General features: G+C 40.7%; 1 protein-coding gene across 1 annotated transcript in view; it reads left to right on the top strand.

The window, feature by feature from the left end:
- Positions 1-19,906, top strand: part of SV2C (synaptic vesicle glycoprotein 2C) — a 252,207-nt gene that overhangs the window by 49,708 nt on the left and 182,593 nt on the right. Inside the window, exon 2 of the mRNA XM_007975799.3 lies at positions 19-694. Coding sequence (XP_007973990.3) covers positions 115-694 — 580 coding nt within the window. The 5' untranslated portion in view covers positions 19-114. The remainder of the gene's footprint in view (positions 1-18; positions 695-19,906) is intronic.

Here is a 19,906-nt window from a genome sequence, read left to right as displayed (position 1 = left end):
CTGTTTCTTCTTTTGCAGTTCTGTTTTGAACCCAAAGTGGATGATGCCGTCAGAGCTGAACCACTGAGGCTGTGAAAAATTCCCATCTTCTCTTTGGCCATCAGTCGAGAAAAGATGGAAGACTCTTACAAGGATAGGACTTCACTGATGAAGGGTGCCAAGGACATTGCCAGAGAGGTGAAGAAACAAACAGTAAAGAAGGTGAATCAAGCCGTGGACCGAGCCCAGGATGAATACACCCAGAGGTCTTACAGTCGGTTCCAAGATGAAGAAGACGATGATGATTACTACCCGGCTGGAGAAACCTATAATGGGGAGGCCAACGATGATGAAGGCTCAAGTGAAGCCACTGAGGGCCATGATGAAGATGATGAGATCTATGAGGGGGAGTATCAGGGCATCCCCAGTATGAACCAAGCAAAGGACAGCATCGTGTCAGTGGGGCAGCCCAAGGGCGATGAGTACAAGGACCGGCAGGAGCTGGAATCAGAAAGAAGAGCTGACGAGGAAGAGCTAGCTCAGCAGTATGAGCTGATAATCCAAGAATGCGGTCATGGTCGTTTTCAATGGGCCCTTTTCTTCGTCCTGGGCATGGCTCTTATGGCAGATGGTGTAGAGGTGTTTGTCGTTGGCTTCGTGTTACCCAGTGCTGAGACAGACCTCTGCATCCCAAATTCAGGATCTGGATGGCTAGGTGAGTGTGTGGTATCCATGAGACCAACTCTGAAACTGGCTTATTTGTTAAGCAAAGTTATCAACATAGAGAATAAATGCTTTTCATCTAGAGCACTGCATTTTTTCTAACAAATTTTTTATTACAAAAAATTTTAAGCATACAAAAGAATCAAAATAATTGTATAGTGAACACCTGTGTATACCTACCACCTAGGTTCTATAGTTAACATTTACTATATTTTCTTTATCATCCATCCATCAACCCAATTTATTTTTATGCATTTCAAAGTAAGTTATAGTATGTTTTAACTTATATTTTTGTCATAGTTGCATTGATTTCTCCTTTATTAAATTCCAAAGCTACTCTCTTGGAAGTTAGTAATGCTGTTATATTTAACACTTTTCTAAATACAGAGATTAGTTCTGTAAAACTCTGACAAATGTGATTTCAAATGTCAAATTTTATGTGTAATACAGTAGTTTATTTTAGGAACTTGATAACTTTAATTGTTTCTATTATCTATGTGTATGTTTGCTTAGATTTTCAACTAGCCTTATTCGTATAATTTTCTATAGGTGATTTTTAAATCTTTTTCAAGGTGTGTAACTTTGTGTCCAAACTAGAAAAACTTCTTTATATTATTTTGAATCATATAAGTATTTAAATGTGTGTGTTAATAATATAACCTCTCTATAAAATATCTATACAGCAGATTTGATTTTTGTTTTGAAGTTACCATGCACTCAGGTTTATATTTTTACAAAGCTATAGTTAACACTCTCTGAGTTTGTGCAAGGGAAAATAAGTAGGCAAGAAGCAAGCATGCAGTGAAATATCCTCTCAGCAGTTTAGGGATCCACAGCAAACACTTGGTATATAAAATCAGGAGGATTTCCAAACTGCTTTTGCAAATCCTGCCTCAGAAAACACGTTTATGTGCATATTAAATCTTTATGTGTTTCAGAGTCTGTGAAAGAAAGTAAGAATACTTTGTATCTGCATTTCCAAGGGACTTCTTTAAATCTTCAAAAACAAAAGTATACAATTCTTTTTGTGGAAACCTAGTAAATTTATTAAGTAATGTTGTTGTCATTGATGCTGAGAAATTTTCTGAGTGATTAAAATTAAATGCCATATCCTAACTTGCTCTATGACAACACAAGAGAGACTATCATGAATGAGAAAACGATATACATCTTTTTATTCGTTTAACACTTGTTTCTTTTATATGACCCACTCCTAGTATTCGTTTCTTTATGCTTAGCTAAAAGAAATGGATCCATGAAAGTAGATTGTGTAGGTTGAAGGGGTGGGAGTCAGGAGCATATTTTGCATATTTTGCTGGTACACTCATTTGTGTGTTCCACTATCAAATGCAGACATCACCACGCTTCAGAGGAGGGTCCTTGGTCATTCATCAAATTGATCATCTCAGCAGATTGATTTTGTATCTAGCACTGTATTGCATTTTTGTTTTTTTTCTTTTGGTGAGCAAGTGTATACAACTATAAGCCTAGACATCAAAATATGTATTGAGATTTTGCTAAAGAAATATATCAGCAGAATGTGTCAAGAAGATAGACCCTTAGAAATATACCCACATAAATATTTAATAATTGCCAGCTTATATTTAGAATAAAAATATTTTAATGTTATGATCCTACCGTTTATACTGGAAATACTGCAGAAAAATCTAAGCCCAATTTGCCCTGTGCCTTTATCTTCCTGGTGCTGTATGAAAACACAGTATGACATATGGTTCTCTTATCAAACCATCCTCCAAACCCAGAAACCCTGGTGATGTTACCTACCCCCGGGTGGCATTTAGAAGTGTAGATAATGCTGCAGAACAATTGGAGCACAGATACTCTCATCTGCCCATAAATGTTGCCTGCGTTAGTGAATTAAAAATGTGTCCCCAGGAGTGTATAGTTTCACTCAGTGTTGTGAGTCCCCAACAGGAGCATTTTAATGCTTTCATAACTGTGCCTTCCAGACTTGCATTTCAATTATTTTGCCATTGTGTTTTCACTCATAATTGCATTCTAACAGAGTCTTTTTAGACAAGCATTTAAATTGTTTTGCCATTTTCATTTCATCGAATAATAGCTTTGTAATATAATTACCACACTAAGTCATAGCAATAGGATCAAAATGCAAGAAAGCAGGATGCATGACCCATGTTTGGTGGCATTTTGAGGATATAGATTTGCAAAATAATTTCTCATTTGCTACTAAGCATTGTGTCATTTTCCTCAAGGAAGACCAGGAACAAAAATACAACCCAATTTATGTTTTAATTATTTGGGTGATTGAGCCTCTCTTTGTGTTTGCTAAAAGATTGACTTAAAGGTATCTAAGGGCATACAGTGTGTGTGTATATCTGTGTGTGTGGTCTGTGTGTATATATAACATTGTTAATTGGGCCAGAATAAGTTAGAGTAAATATTTAATTATGTAATGATCTGCTCTTTGGAAGAACAACGGCAGTCACTTTAAGATAATCTGTTCTCTATTGCCAAAGTCTATTTTTTAAGCACTTACTGTGTGTAAAGCACAGTATTGTCACAAGGATAATAGGACAAAAGAGAGAGACAAGGTTTCTCTATCCAAGGAAGTTACAGTCTAGTATGGAGAAATTCTTACAAATGTGTAGATTGCCAGTCTAGATACCAAGTATCAGTGGCCATAAGACAAGTGTAAAGAAAGAGACTTCAAGCAGGGAGAACATGTTACAGGGTAAAGCCCTGACTAAAGCAGTGGAGAGAAGGAATGGATTTCAAGAGCTACTCCACAGGTAGAGTCAGCAAGGATTTGCTCATTGATTAGCTTAGAGTGGGGAGGAAGGGACCAATTAATGAAAGAACGGCAGTTCGTTGAATTAGGTAAGGCAGAATATAGATTTTAGCAGGAGGGAGAAAGATGAAAATGTTTAGTTTGAGACCCTCTCATTTTGAGGTCATTGGGGACAATCAAAGAGGAGTGCCAATGGGCTATTCCCCATTCGAGCTGAAATGCCCAGAGATTTGGAAGCCGTCTTGTTTAAGACAACATTGCCAATGACCTTAATGCGGGAGAGAATGGTTTCCTGCTGAATACTATTTATGGGGCTGGTGGTGGAGGAGGAATCATTAAGGAGGTAGAGGAGAGGCCAGAGAAAGGAGCAGCCAGGAGAAAGGGGAGCAGCCTGGAACTTGCTGGAAGAAGGAAGGGATGTATAGCTTTCAGGTGCCACAGTCTTGCAGTAGAGGCTGGCAATGAAGAGTTATTGGCTGCTGCAAACAGCTCTTAAGATGAACATAGTGAGCACAGTAAACACAATGAGCCAGACTAGGAAGTTTTTAAGCCTTCGTACTGAATGAAGTGAAAATGTGTCCTCCAGATTTCCAGCCTCTGTTCACAAGGCGGGGTTTTCCAGGACATCAGGCCTTCTCCCTTCCCATTTGCTGTGGCTTAGAGTGGATGCTGTGGAAGTGGGCCCTCTGACTTAGCTTCTGTCCAGTGGTTGTTGAGGGGGGCAAGTATGGTTCTAAGATTACCCCTAGGCAGGAAAGATGTGCAACCATTTTCAGCTCAGCCCTACCCTGACTCTAGCCCATTAGAGCAGAACAAGCAGCATGCTGGCACATCTTCCCTTGCATCGGAGGGGCTGGCCTCCCGCTCACTGGCTTATTTTCTCCTAAGACCCAGCCAGTGAAGCAGAGAAAATGATCATTATTGGTTCAACTGCTTTATTGCTGAGGGTTACAAAGATGAGCGATATTTAAGAACTAAAATATTATCACAGCCAGGTGTTGACTAATACAAAATAGATGCAAAGCAACATATTCTAACCCAAAATGTGCTTTTATAACTAAACCTGAACTAATTAATAGTGAAACATCCTGTGTTTCTTTTATCCTTTTCAAGGCAAATATCAACTGCTACCCCTAATTCCCATATACAATGGTAGTTTTCAGGACAGGAGTTTTAGCAGCGTAACTGAGGCAGGGCCAGATTGCTTTGGGAAGAAACATGAATGTTGTTCAGAAAAATGGAGACAGCAAGAACATTTCATTCGATGAGCATTAATTGAGTACCAACTCTGAGCCAGGTACCTGGCAAAGTACATTGAGAGGATATTCTGATTAGTATGTTGTGACCTTGTCATTCAGGAACTTTATTTTTATTTATTTATTTATTTATTTATTTATTTTTATTTATTAGCAATGTGACAGATACACTTGTGATACATTTTAATGCTTTCTGTTTTTTGTTTTTTCTATGACAAAGATACTGAATAAAATGCTGTAGGATTGCAGAGGAGGGAACTACCAGGTTTGCCTTTGGGAATTGATGAAAACTCATCTAGGAATTGACATTTAAACAGGGTTTTGAACCATGGCACGTGTATACCTATATCACAAACCTTCACATTCTGCACATGTATCCCAGAACTTAAAATAAAAAATATAAACAGGGTTTTGAGAGCTGGGTGAGAGTTTACCAGGCAGATAAGAGGAAGGATGGCACTTCAGGAAGATGTTATAATTGCCCAATAGCCTGGACTTGGTAGGCCATTATGTGAACTTATGTGTGGTAGGGGTAGTAGTGTTGGAGCTGACAGGTCACATTGTGGATATGTTGTGAAGACCTTAATGCCAAGGTAGGGGTTTGGACTATCATTAAATCATTAGACCTGTGTTTTAGAAAGCTTCCTCTCGCAGCAGTGTGGGGAGATAGTTAGATGGGAGAGAGACTTAAAATGTCAAACAGACTTTAAGCCACTTACTCGTGTGACCATTTGCAAGTAATTTAAATTTCTCTGTGCCTCAGTTTTCATAGCTGTATGTTGGCAATAAGAATACCCAATTAGATTGGGAAGATTGAATGAGATAATGTATAACTCTTAGCAAAGTATTGATTATATAGCAAACACTAATAAATGATAGCTGCTATAATAATTAATAGAGGTGTGAATATCAGTTAGGAGGCTAATGCAATAGCCCAGGCAAAACATGATGAAATCCCAAACTGTATAAGTTAATAGGGTGAGCAAGGCATCAAAATTGGAAGCATTTCTGGAAGATTCATGGAAAAATTTGCTGAATGAGAAAGATACGCAGGTAGTTGAGGATGATAGCCAAGGGACTGGGCAGGTCCAGGGGAGGCAGAGCAGATGAGGAGGCTGATGAAGTTCATTTTGGAGGGTGTTAATCTGGTAGGTAGAAAAGGTCAGGACCAGAATGGCAGATGTGAGATTCTGAAAAGGGAGGTTTAACCAGAGAACACAGCTAAACAGGAGGCAGACAATGACTGATGAAGGTATCAGACAGCTTAGCATGGGGTTAGAGAGTCTTTTGGCCCCAAAATAACTAACAGCCAGTAGTAAATTCCTCTGCATAATGCTTTTAGATTTTTTAATTTTTTTAAAAAGAAAAATCTTATTACAATCCTCTTAAAAGCTCCTGTTTCCCTTCAGAACCAGTGGCCATGTTTAAAATTTGGTCTATGTGCTCCTCTAGACATGCCAATTAGATGTGCTTGTTCTGCAGAGCCCTCTTTGGAGTGGGAGTGGGGAGGTGTTGACGGGACCCCCTCTGGCATCCCTTCCCTCTGCTTCATCAGAGAAGACTCAGATTCATCCATTTAGGTGAGGAAAGGATTCCATAGCTAAACAACAAAAAATTTTAACATCTTAGCTGGAATATCAGTGACTTCAGCTGTCACACTGGTGTTACAGGTTCAGTGTTTGATGAAGTGGTGTTATGAAGCAGCCAGGATGTGTGGGGCATAGCTCAAGGCCCTGAAAGAAAGATTAAGATGAATAAGATTTGGCTCCTATTACCAGGCGAAATCATAATATTTCCCAGCTTTTGTTTCCTTAGTGATGTAGGCAAACCCTGGCATTCTAAAGGTGAAGATAGGAGACCCAGAGAACTCAGTTGACTTGCCTGATCTGTGGCTGCGTATTAGCCGAGGCAGACTCTGGAACACATATACCAACTCTTAGTCCTATGTTCCTTTCCAGTTCCCTCACATTTTCATTTAAAGCCCTTTCAGTGGGGGTAACCCAGAGAAGAACACAAGGCTCTCCATTCTTGGTGAAAATACACCACTCCGGTATGTCAAGCAAGATAAAGGTGATCTGGAAATTCCCTTTTTGCTTGTGAAGTCCAACAGAGTAATCACCTGTTGAACTTGTACATTTTTCTCTGCTTTTCAAAAAACTTAATAGAAGATATCACCTGTTTTTTGTAATTATAAACAGTACATAATGGCAAATATATGATCACAAATGAGAAATTTGATTGCCTCAGAGAATTAAATCAGCCCATAGTGCAAAGTCATCTTAAAGAGGCAGAGTGGCAGAAAAAATAAAGAAAGGGAATGTCAGCCTCATGGGAACCAAGGATTTTGTCTGTTGTTCCCTACTGTATCCTCTTGCCCAGATCAGTGTGTGGTGCATAATAGGATCTCAACAAATATTTGTCGAATGAATGAATGACAGTCTCTGAGATCTTTAGCACTTTGAGAACTAACTGAAGATATGAACATATCTAAAGTAAGCATGTGTTATTTTGGGCTGGGCGTGGAGGCTCACACCTGTAATCCCAGCACTTTGGGAGGATGAGGCAGGCAGATCACGAGGTCAGGAGATAGAGACCATCCTGGCTAACACGGTGAAACCCTGTCTCTACTAAAAATGCAAAAAAATTAGCCAAGTGTGGTGGCAGGCGCCTGTAGTCCCAGCTATTCGGGAGGCTGAGGCAGGAGAATGATTTGAACCCAGGAGGCAGAGTTTGCAGTGAGCCGAGATCGTGCCACTACACTCCAGTCTGGGCAATAGAGTGAGACTCTGTCTCAAAAAAAAAAAAAAAAAAGAATGTATTATTTTGAATTGAAACTCAGTAGAGGAGGAATAGCAAAGAGAAAGTCATAGATGCAGATGTTGGCAGTGCCCTTCCAAATAGTGCTCAGAGTTGAGGTGCCCTGATCTAAAGATTTAGTCTATCTAGGGGCCACATGTATCCCTATTGTAGGGAAAGATGCATTAGGCATCCTTGGCCTGGAATTTGTGAATACCTGAATACTGTAGCTAAGACGTCTCATTCTCATTCCATGTTCCAAAGCAACTTGAGGATTTCAAATTCAGCTTTCTCTAGAGCTTGCCCATCGGAAATGCTGGGCCAAAGAATGCCAGTTTTCTTGGGAGTCCTGTTTTTCGTTTTAATTGGCCAACTGGCATTCTGTTTTTTTCTGTCAGTCGTGGTGAGGTTGACCATTGGGAGTCTGCTTCTAAGCGATAGATCTCTCCTTAGTGTGCTGACATATCGGGTTTCTGAACATATAAGACTGAGGTCCAAACCAGTCTTGCATCCTGGGAGGCCTACTTGGTGTTCACCTAGTTTCCTGGAGAAATAGTCCATCTTCATAGATACTAGGTTTTCTTTCAAACATCTGCAATATTAGCTAGAGTAAATTGGTATATTGGATGAAAACAGCTAGACCAATAACACCAAAGCATTAAAAAGACAATACTTTTACATATAACTGGAACTTTACTTGACTTTTTTTCCATTTTTAGAAGCTCTTGAAAGTTTTTAAAATATTTCTAAATAATTCTAGAATAAATATAGATATTTACAAATTTGGGGTATATTTTTGGATAGAAATGGAGTAGTTGTTTTTGTTTTACTGAAAACTTTCCTATCAACTGTACCAAGTCAGACTACTCGGCATTCTTATATCTTCCATTGGTAGCTAGAATGTTCACTCAACCAAAATTTATTGAGCATCTACTATGTGACAAGCACTGTTTAGACTCTAGAAATAAATTACAGAAAATTTCTCTGGTAGACCTTGAACATGTTTTCAGCTTCTCTTTCTGTAGTTTTTACTTGGATGCTGGAATTCCTTGGAATATACAGAATTCATTCTCCCCCATGCCCCTTTGCTTTGTTTAACACTTCTAGAAAGAAAGCGTAGTTTCTTTGAGAGAAGAGCTGGATAGATATGGCCTGAACCCTTATTCCTTTAGGGATTAACAAAAGAAGAAATAGTCTGTTGGAATTCCTAGCTGCTTTATTGAGAGATAGCTGGGTCTGAAAACAATCTCAAGTTTCTGAGATTTCTCTTTGCTAGTTTCATAGACTCTTGTTTCCCACTAGACTGCAGGTGGAGTGCAGTGACTGGCTCACGGTGCGTGAACCAATCTTTTTCGAGTGTGTCTAACCCCTGCTCGGTGTTGCCGGGTAGACCAGCATATCCAAGCTGATGACAAAGAGGGACGCAGAGTTTTTCCTCTTTTAGCTTTATTCCTAATTTTTGATGATTTGGCATCTGAGTGTGGCCTAAATGTTAAGACCCATAGTTTTTTTTTCCCTAAAAATGTACACTGCAGACTTTAGGATCAGCAGCTCTATACCCTGCCTGATCTCTTTGTCCTCAGCATCTATGTGGGTATCTCTCATGGAACTTTATTCTTTGTTGTGTATGCACCCTCTGTCTCTGTTTAGCCTCTCAGGCATCACAGTGATCCTAATTGGAATTAAAAAGTTATTGGCTCATAGAGCACATCCTGTCTACCAACACTAGCAAAATCTTATTTGGATTCATTATTGCAAAATTGGAAAAGAAGATTCAATAATTTATCGCCATTATGGTCCTGGATCTTATTTCCTCTTGCCTTTCAAATTCTCCTGGGAGGAGAGAGGCTTCTGACATCCGAGTGGAGGTGGACCAAGCAGCCTGAAAAGACTCCTCCATCCAAGGAGTCAGATTCACTTTCACAGGACAGGAAATGAACAGAAACTCCCTGCCTCATTCCTGAAATTTGCCAATAAATAGCATGCTAAGACGGTGAAAGTTTGATAGGAAAATATCCTTCTGCCACCCTGAGGGTCACTGAGGGTTTTCCATAATATGGCTCTGAACCTGAAGGCAGATTTCTTTATTCCTGCACTCTGAATTATTGTATCCCTATATCCTAGAACACTCTAGGATGAGGATTCTGATAGGAATCCTCACTAACACTGAGAGCACTGGTCTCACATACATTAATCCAGTCTGAGACTCTACCTAAAGTCACTGGAGAACTTGCTGATGTATTTTCAGGTTGGAGAATGTGTTCATGTGGACTTCACTTTAAATAAGGCAATTGAAGCCAGGCATGGTGCCTCACACCTATAATCCCACCACTTTGGGAGGCCAAGGCGGGTGGATCACTTGAGGTCAGAAGTTCAAGACCAGCCTGGCCAACATGGTGAAACCCCATCTCTACTAAAAATACAAAAATTAGCTGGGCGTGGTGGTACGTGCCTGTAGTCCCAGCTACTCAGGAGGCTGAGGGAGGAGAATGGCTTGAACCCGGGAGGTGGAGGCTGCAGTGAGCCGAGATCACGCCACTGCACTCCAGCCTGGGTGACAGAGCAAGAGTCCATCTCAAAAAAAAAAAGTAAAATTTAAAATATTTAAAAATTAAAAATAAATAAGATAGTTGAATTGTTAGTTATCTAACAATTGGATCAAGTCAAATACAAATAATACGGACTCATAGGTTTGATTTCAGATTATCAATATGCGGTTGCACCTTTTCATTGAAATCTAGCATCTAAGTATTCTCACACAAACAAGAGCAAGGGCCTTTAAATGGCCTGAGCTTCCTGCTGAACACTTCAGTGTTAGAAACTATTCATCACATTCATCTTCATCAATTAGTCTGATAAATTACTGATTAAGTATTTCTAACACATATATTTGCAAATCAATATTTTTACCCTAAATTTAGGAATTTCTTTTTGGCCTATAAGATTGTGAAAGAAAAAGTAAAAGAAGTAAATGAGTGTAGTTCCTACCTTCAATCTCAAAATTGAGGTCTCTAATCAAATTGAAAACGATGAGGAAACAATGAGTTTTTCCAATTAAAATTTTTTTTACAGTGAGGAGTTTGCTTAAAAATAGAATTTAATGATCTTTACATTATTTTCACATCTCTCTGTCTTGATCCAGTTTAATGTGCTTATAATCGTAACTGCAATTATGTAAATACAGGTTAGTTCATCTTTGCTAACTTCACTTTATTTCACATAAAGATTTTGGAGAATTGATACAGTGTGTTGTGGGCACTAGTGAGTGTATGGCCATTCATAATTCACTGTTCTGGTACCTTGCTTAGCCATCTGTTACTCAGCATTTGAATGTATCCAGTTCTTTGCTTATTATATGAAAATAATGCTCCAATTAATGTCATTATTAAAATTACTCTTTTGTTTGGGACATTTAGTTGGTATGTTTTCCCCAAAGCAGAAATGAAAGTTACTAATGAGTATATGATATTTTAATTTCTTTTTAAAAAACATTAACATAAGTAATACTGAAAGAAGAAAATAATATGACAAATATTCAATAATGTTGGAATGCCAGACAACATAGGCCCAGGGAATAGTCAAGGCTGAGTAGGAAGTCCTTTGCGTATTCTCCAAATATGGTATCTCTTCAACTTTTTCTTTTTTTTTTTGAGACGGCGTCTTGCTGTGTTGCCAGGCTAGAGTGCAGTGGCGCAATCTTGGCTCACTGCAACGTCTGACTCCCTGGTTCAAGTGATTCTCCTTCCTCAACCTCCCAAGTAACTGGGATTACAGGCACCTGCCACCATGCCTGGCTAATTTTTGTATTTTTAGTAGAGACGGGGTTTCACCATGTTGGCCAGGATGATCTTGATATCCTGACCTCATGATCCACCAGCCTCAGTCTCCCAAAGTGCTGGGATTACAGGTGTGAGCCACTGCGCCCAGCTGGCCTGTTCAGTTTTTTCTTAAGGAAATTGGTGGCAATGATGATGATGAAAAGGCATTAGTGTGCCCAGGGGAAAACATTCGTGGTCAGATGATGAGACACAGAGAGGATAAAGGGTGCCCCATCTTAGGTACTTACCCTCCAAACAATGAAGTAGCCCCTAATCCCTTACCCCAGAAATCAGTTCATTCTCCCATGTCCAACTCTATGTTAGCATTTCTCAACAGGAGCCCTAGTAACAGGGACAGGTCTGTGCTGTGTGGTACTGTCTCACACATTGCAGGATGTTTACTGGCCGTGACCTCTGCCCACAAAATGTAAGCAGTGCTTCCCAGGCATTGCTTAAAACATGTGCTTCACCATACTCCAGACAAGGCCTCTCAAATAAATTTCTACCTGACCCCCAGGAAGCAATAGGATCCAGGGCTCAGACTCTAGCGGTGGCATTACCACAACAGCAGTGGACCCTGGAATTCAGTGTGGGGGAAACAGAAGAATTGTTCCTTGTGCTGGCTTTCTGCCCTCCTGGTAGTGGTTCTACATCTTCTAGGATTGCGGTTTTAACATCGAGGATCTTCTACTGATCTTGACAATGGTCTTGAATTTTTTCCTAACTAATATGTGTTGGAAAACCAAGCCGGTCAGCAACTGAGCCGTTCTGGGAGTTGTAGAGCTTAGAGAGGAAAGCTGATTTAGTTCTCACAGAATAAAACACCCTAAATTTGAAGAAGAGAAAAACTGAAGTCAAATAAGGAGGAAATGACTCACAAAGAGGCATATGCCATTACCAGTGAGGTAGGAATAAAAACTTCGTGTGCCTAATTTTCAGACTGGGATTTTCTTTATCCAAAAAGTGCAGAATCTCAGTTGGTGGTGGCGGTTACGCAACAGTGTGAATGTTCTCAACATCACGTCATAGTAAGATGATACATTTTATGTTCCGTGTGTTTTATACAATTTAAAAAAGTGCAGTGTTCCTGTGCATTTAGGAATGAAGAGCTATTTATCAATATTGGAATATTGCTTATTTCTGCCATAAAATTATTTTTTCACTGTAAAGACCAAGCCTGGAAACAGTGAAGCTGACAGCTGAGAAACTGCTGAAAACCCTAATGAAAACACTTTCCAGAGCCAACTCACACTATGGGGCTGCCATGGACAATTGTGCAGGTTGTGACCTGCACAAAAGGACCTGGGCTGTGGAAGGGGTGGGGTTGGAATCAAGCCCTTTTACTCACCAAGCCATTCATCTCGGTTTAGGGCTGCTTTTACATATCTGGAGGAAAGGATGATCTTTGCTAATTCCTCTTCCTTGAGGGAGCTCCTTTTCGTAATTCATCCACCCGGATGAATCCGCCTTTTCCCAATTCATGTAGAAATGTCTTCTGTGCCAGGAGGCTCTGCTACTTGATGATCAACTTTAGGTAGTGAGGAACCTGAGGAGACACAAAAGGAGAAGGGATATAAGAAACCATGATCTTACCCTTCCAATAACTGAAGGCAGACACAGAATATTCAGAAGATGAGAACCGTTCAAAGGGAAAACATAACTAAAGTGCAAATATAATTCAGTCAACATTCACATAAGCAGTTACAGTTGTAGATTTCAAGTATAGTCAGATTAATAAGAGGGTTTTTGTTTGTTTGTTTTTTAGCAAATCGTGTCTAATTAGCTTAAAATATTTGGGAAATGCTGAGAAATGAGGGAATTTTGAGTTTATAAGTACACTGCATGTTAATGACTCAGAATAATAGAATTGGAGAGAATGGACAGTCTTCTCTTGCTGAGGCCCAGGCCCAAGAGAAGACTCACACAGAGCAGAAATAAGCTATAGTCACCAGGGATTTTGTGGGAAAGATTACCTCCATACTGGGAGGGGCCCATGCAATTTGCATCACCGTAGCTCCCCTCTCCAGGAGTTCCTGGGAGAGCATTTCTGTTTAGGTACATAGCAGAGGAGCAAGCTCCTAGAGTGGAAGTTAAAGGGGCTGCTTAATGTTCGGTGTGCACTTTGTGAGGTTAGGGAGGTAAGATGTTAAAGTCAGATGCTGTTCTACTTAGTATGGGATGTCAATAAGGTACTTACTTCAAAGTAGATACTGGAGCCTACCTTTCTTCTAAGAGACTAAGATTTTGTTGTTGTTCTTCAGAGAAGCATTTGTGGAATATTTCTGTAGTACTTAAGTGGCCAAAGATCAATACACAAAATAAATTACAGTCCTGGTGGCTTTTAATATTTAAATTTAGATAATTATGATGTCCAAAGAGAAGAGAAAGAGATGCTTTAAGTCATTACCAAAAATATCTTAGTCCTTGAGAGGGATTTGCTGAACCAAAGCGAGAACGAAGTCTGTGTGTCCCCTTTTCTGCAAAGAAGCTGACGCCACATGATACAAAGGCCTGCCCTTAACCCAGTTAATATGAACATGACATGGCACCAAACAGGGGAGAGAATCGACAGGGAGAGTCCCAGTTTTAAGCTCCCAAGCAAGATCTTTGAGTAGGGGTGGGAGGGGTCCTTTTGCCCTTTCCTAATGACTAAATGAAACCAAATCTACCCAAGAGGCCCCTCCTCTCCTCCTGGGAGATGGTGGTGCCATTGTCAAGATAGGTGGGACACATTTAGGAGAGATTTGGGGAACACAGTTTGACCTTCACATTTAAGAATCCAGTTTACTCCTGTGGCCTTGTTTGCACTCTCCTCCCATCACTCATATGATAATAATTATATGTCCTTGCCTTCTGTAAGCTCATTTCAGTTGGTGTAGCAAAGATACTTCTACCACACACACACAAATTCTTCTCTTAGGGGTTCACGTGGAAACGAAAACACAATGTGTTCCACTCCACGTGAAAAGCAAGGCTGCTGTCTCTGCAGCACAGTGCTTCCTGACAAGGACCCAGCTGAAGTGTCATGAAGCTACTCACCTGGAGGTGGCATCAGCATCTCTTGCCTCTTAAGTCAACCAGGGAAAGCAAAAGCATGGACAAGAGCAGCTGTGTGGGTGTTACAGGAAAGGTCCTGATCCAGATCCCTAGAGAGGGTTCTTGGATGTCGCACAAAAAAGAATTCAGGGTGACTCCACAGTAAAAGCGAGTTTATTAAGAAAGTAAAGGAATGAAAGCATAGCTACTCCATGGAGCAGCCCCCGAGGGCTGCTTGTTGCCCATTTTTATGGTTATTTCTGGATGCTATGCTAAACAAGGGGTGGATTATTCATGCGTCCCCTTTCTAGACCATAGAGGGTGACTTTCTGATGTTGCCATGGCATTTGTAAACTGTCATGGCACGAGTGGGAGTGTAGCAATGAGAACGACCAGAGGTCACTCTCATCACCATCTTGGTTTTGGTGGCTTTTGGTCAGCTTCTTTACTGCAACCTGTTTTATCCACAAGGTATTTATGACCTGTATTTTGTGTGAATCTCCTATCTTATCCTGTTACTTAGAATGCCTTAACTGTCTGGGAATGCAGCTCAGTAGGTCTCAGCCTTATTTTACCCAGCTCCTATTCAACACAGAGTTGCTCTGGTTCAAATGCCTCTGACATGGGGCTAATGACATCAGAACTGGAAAGAAAGATGATAAAGGAACTAGATTTAAAAAAAAAAAGCAAAACAAAACAAGGATACCAAATGGAAAATAAACAAAAAAAAGTTTTAAAAAGAAAAAAAATTGAGTGCTGACACATGCCACAATATGGATGAACCTGGAAAACATGATATTATACCAGACACAAAGGGACAAATATTGTCTATGAATTATCTAGAATAGGCAAACTCATGGAGATGGGGAGTGGATTAGAATTACCAGGGACTCTTGTAGAATTACCCAGGGCTCTGTCCAAGGGAGAGGGGAATGGGAAGGTACAATGCATACAGCTATAGGTTTGTGGTGATGAAGAAGTTTTGGACATAGGTAATGGTGACGGTTGACAACAATGTGAATGTAATCAATACCATTGAATTGTACACTAAAAATAATTAAAATGGAAATTTTTTTGCTACATAAATTTTAACACAATACAAAAAGAAAAAGTTGGAAAGAAGTCCTTTTGGAGGTGAGTGGGTGCTCCTAGTCAGAGATAGGGAAGGCCCACTCTTTTCCTGTGTTTGAAGAGATCCTGGGACTGGCGGTGTGTATATGTAGAGGTAGATATGTCCTAACAGGATGGCCTTATCTACTCTGTGTCTTGAAGTTTCACAGGAATCAGGATTCATATGTGGTCCCAATTCTGTGTCTGTGCCAGCTGTTCCTGTAGCTTTCTTCCTTAGGGGTCCAGAGCACTTCAGCATGGAGTTTGCCATGATGGTTTCTCATCTGTCTGGATTGCTGAATCCCTGTCGAGCTTCCTGGGCAATTTGAGAGTAGAGGGTGGGACTTGGCTGTGGCCAAATTAGGCTACTTGGAAATCAGAGGGGAACAAGTATGCAACCTAAAACATTCTGTAGGTCATTTGTAGTTCACCTGCAGTCAGATAAAATCATTAGATTAAAAAATGTGACTTCATTTATGTAACTTTTTTGACAAGATACTTATTTTAGGTAAATACAGCTTACCTCTACAAAGAGCCAAAGCTCTTTTTGCTTAAGCTTATTTTTTAAATGGAAATCAAACATGTTGTATAGACTCTTTTTGAAATGTATCATATATAATTGAAATGCATCCTGATGATTCAGGGTATCTATTTTTGTTTTTTATGTAATACATTTTTTTCCTATACACCTTTCTGTCATGCTGTTATTGCTGTCATTTTAACTGCCCCTAATTCATTCCTTGATGTTTCTGTGCTGTGGTTTAGGATGCTAAATAAAGAGATTAAATAAGAGCAAATAGCTATGGAGTCATTGCTTGACTTTACAACTGGGCTTTGGGTCAGATATGTGGGGTGTCCAGAAACCAAGTTCAAGGTTCTGGAAGAGTGGGCTAAGGACACTGGAAATTTGGCTTTTGATATGTCACTATATATCTTTTTCTTCAAATCGCAAATAACTCTCTGCAAATAGGGTCAGTGCTCAACTGTGCACCAGTTAGAAAAGTCAAGTAGTTGGCTTAAATTATTTTTATGTGTCTGGCCAGGGTATAAATAGTTTAAGAGTTTAGAATTAATACAAAATAGATTTAAGATTTTAAAATTTTAACTCCCTTATTCTTTGTGACATGGTCACTGGCCATGACTCTTCCTTTCATCCTCTGGGCTTCCTTTTTCTCTCTCTGTCTCTTTAGAGACAGGGTTTCACTCTGTTGCCCAAGCTGGAGTACAGTGGTGCAATCACTGCTCACTGTAGCCTCAACCTCCTAGGCTCAAGTAATTCTCCCACCGCTGCCTCCTAAGTATCTGGGACTATAGGTGCACACCACCATGTCTGGCTAATTTTTTTTAAAATTTTTTGTAGAGTCAGAGTTTCACTATGTTGCCCAGGCTGGTCTTGAACTCCTGGGCTCAAACAATCCTCCTACCTTGGCTTCTCAAAGTGCTGAGATTACAGGCGTGAGCCACTGCATCTGGCCTCTGGCCTCCCTTTCTAATGGGTCTTGTGATAGAGACATTTGTCCCCACAGCCTACTTGCCATTGTTGTTCTGACCATCCCTGGGAGAAAGTGGGTGGAGGCTTTGGGTCACATCTAGTCTTGGCTAGTTAGTATATAGATTGATTTAAACGTCTTTGATTGGCATTCAGAACTGCACAATTTGAGCCTATTTTTCCAGTCTTAATCTGCCACTCACTCTCCTCCCCCAAGATATTCCAAGGTCAGGGGTAGTTAGGATTGCCAGATGCTTATTATTAAAAAATTGTTTGCTGCTGATCTGAAATTCAAATGTAACTGGGCAACCCTACCACTAGTGTTGATAACCACAGGAGGGAGGAGAGATTAGAGTTTGCTTCTTGCCTTCTGTATGCCAGGCATGGCCATATCAGTCATATTAATTTCATTATCTCATTTAATCAGAATCACATCCAATCCCAGACCTTCTGAATCAGTGCTGGGCATGGAGCCTGGGAACCTGTGTGTATGTCTTATGAGCATTCCAAGTGATTCCTATTCAAAGGGAGTTACAGAAACACCATGACCTAGACCACTGCCCCCCAGACATCATGTGGATGCAGGTCACCTGAGGTTTGAGCTGAAGTGCAGGTTTCGATACTGCAGACCTGGAGTGGGGCCTCAGGTTCCGCATGCCAACCACCTCCCACGAGATGCTGAGGCTGCTGGTTGCAAACCCCTCTTGGAGTGGTGCTGTCCTGAGCCTCCCAGCCAAGAAGCAGGACCCCCAGCTGTTATGATAATGAAGATTATAAATGATACTATGTTTTTAAATAATCAGAGGTGGGGATATAAGTGGAAGTATTTGTCTTATTCACCAATATACAGTAACATCTATGTATGAAGGGTGAAGTTTTGTGTGCCAATTTTGAGGAAACTTTTTTTTTTCCCAAAAAGTAAATGTCGTATCCACAGCTGAGGGATGCACACTTTTTTCTCCACTAAGTGGATATTGGCTTATGTATGCTGGTCTTTCTTTCTTTTACACGGTAGGGGGACATCTGTCCCTAACCACATTTACAGCTTCAAATCCCAGAATGGACTCCAGATGTGCAGGGCACAGTGTGACTCGGCTTTGTGGAAATAATTTCTCAGTGCCAGAGTCACGGTGATAAAGTTATAATGTGACTCCTTCAGTTTTCTTCCCCTCCTAGCTGCATGAAGTTAAATGGTTGTATTGAGAGTAGCTTAGTTTACTCAGCAGAATCTAGTTAGATCAGTAATATTTAAGGTACAACTGTGTCAAAGAACTGACAGAAAATCGAAAGAGTTAACCCAACTGCTCACAAGGACAAAAGAAAGTCCTGCTGCAGAGTCACTTTAGCCATAAACATACACACCCAAATGAAGGCAGATTTTGTAGGTGACAGGTGGTTAGCTTCTCAGTGCCCTTTATCTGTTGATTTAATATCTATCTATTTTTCTTTTTTTTTTTTTTTTTGGTTTGAGATGGAGTGTTGCTCTGTCAACAGGCTGGCCACAACCTGCAACCTCTGTCTCTTGGGTTCAAGTGATCCTCCTGCCTCAGCCTCCCAAGTAGCTGAGACTACAGGTGTGTGCCACCACGCCCAGCTAATTTTTGTATTTTTAGTAGGGACGGCATTTCACCATTTTGGCTAGGATGGTCTCAATCTCTTGACCTCATGATCTGCCTGCCTCGGCCTCCCAAAGTGCTAGGATTACAGGCACAAACCACCGTGCCCGGCCTCTATTTATTTTTCTAATATGTAGTTATGAGATGAGCAGAGGTTAGACTGGAGATGTCTTTGTGGAATATCACCTTTCAAAATTTAGCTATTCTCACACAGAAAGCACACCAGCAGCAGCCCATCTGTTCATCTGTTTATTCATCAAAATCTTTTTTTTTTTTTTTTTGAGACCAGGTGTCACTCTGTTGCCCAGGCTAGAGTGCAGTGGCACAATGACGGCTCACTGCAGTTTTGACCTCCCGGGCTCAGGTGATCCTCCCACCTCAGCCTCCTGAGTAGCTGGGACCACAGATGTGCACCACCATGCCTGGCTAATTTTTTTATTTTTATTTTTGTGGCGATGGGGGCCTCCCTTTGTTGCCCACGTTGGTCTTGAACTCCTGGCCTCAAGTGATCCTCCCACCTCGGACTCACAAAGTGTTGGAATGACAGGCTTGAAACATGGCATTCATCAAATTCTTACCTACTCAATGCAAGCCACTGCAATCTGTTGTGTGGCAAATACAAAGACCAACCAGATACAAACTGTCTGCAAAAGACACTTGTCATCAGAATGATAGAAGAAGCAGAGGACTGAGAGATTCATTCTGTTTGAAGGAGGAGTGGATTTAAAAAAAGCTTTCAGGAGACTGTGGTATTTGAGCCAGGCTTCAAGTTGTGGATAGAATTTGGACTTGCAGAGATGGAGCTGGGTAAATGGTGTTTCTGAAAGACAGAACAAACTGAGCAAAGGCACGAAGGCATGGAAATCCTGGATGGAGTATCATGAATATATTATAGTTCCAGTTTGTCAAAGTGGAGCATGCTTACAGGGAAGCAATTGGAAACGTGGGTGGGACCTACCTGTTGTTGGAGAGCTTGAAATGAATTTATTTTGGTACCAGTGGGGAGTGGTTGATGTGTGAGCAGCAGAAGAGTGACATGGTGAAATGTCATTTGGGAGACTGCTGTGTGTGGAATGGATTGGACAGGCGCAAACTTCAGACGGAAATCAGCTGAGACACATCTGAAATAGTCTAGCCTTCAGGTGACGAGGGCCTGGCTGTGGGTGATGGAGGGGAGAAGGTGTTTGTGGGCAAATTCCTAAACCTTAACAACCATGAGCTATGGGTGCAGGGAGGAGGGCCATGTCATATGGTACTGGGACCTCCAGCCCAGGTGTTATGCCATAATACGAGATTAGAGTTCTGAGGTTGGC

Source organism: Chlorocebus sabaeus, chromosome 4, assembly GCF_047675955.1.
Source record: "Chlorocebus sabaeus isolate Y175 chromosome 4, mChlSab1.0.hap1, whole genome shotgun sequence".
Classification (NCBI taxonomy): Eukaryota; Metazoa; Chordata; class Mammalia; order Primates; family Cercopithecidae; genus Chlorocebus; species Chlorocebus sabaeus.
This window is presented reverse-complemented; position numbering and strand designations above follow the sequence as displayed.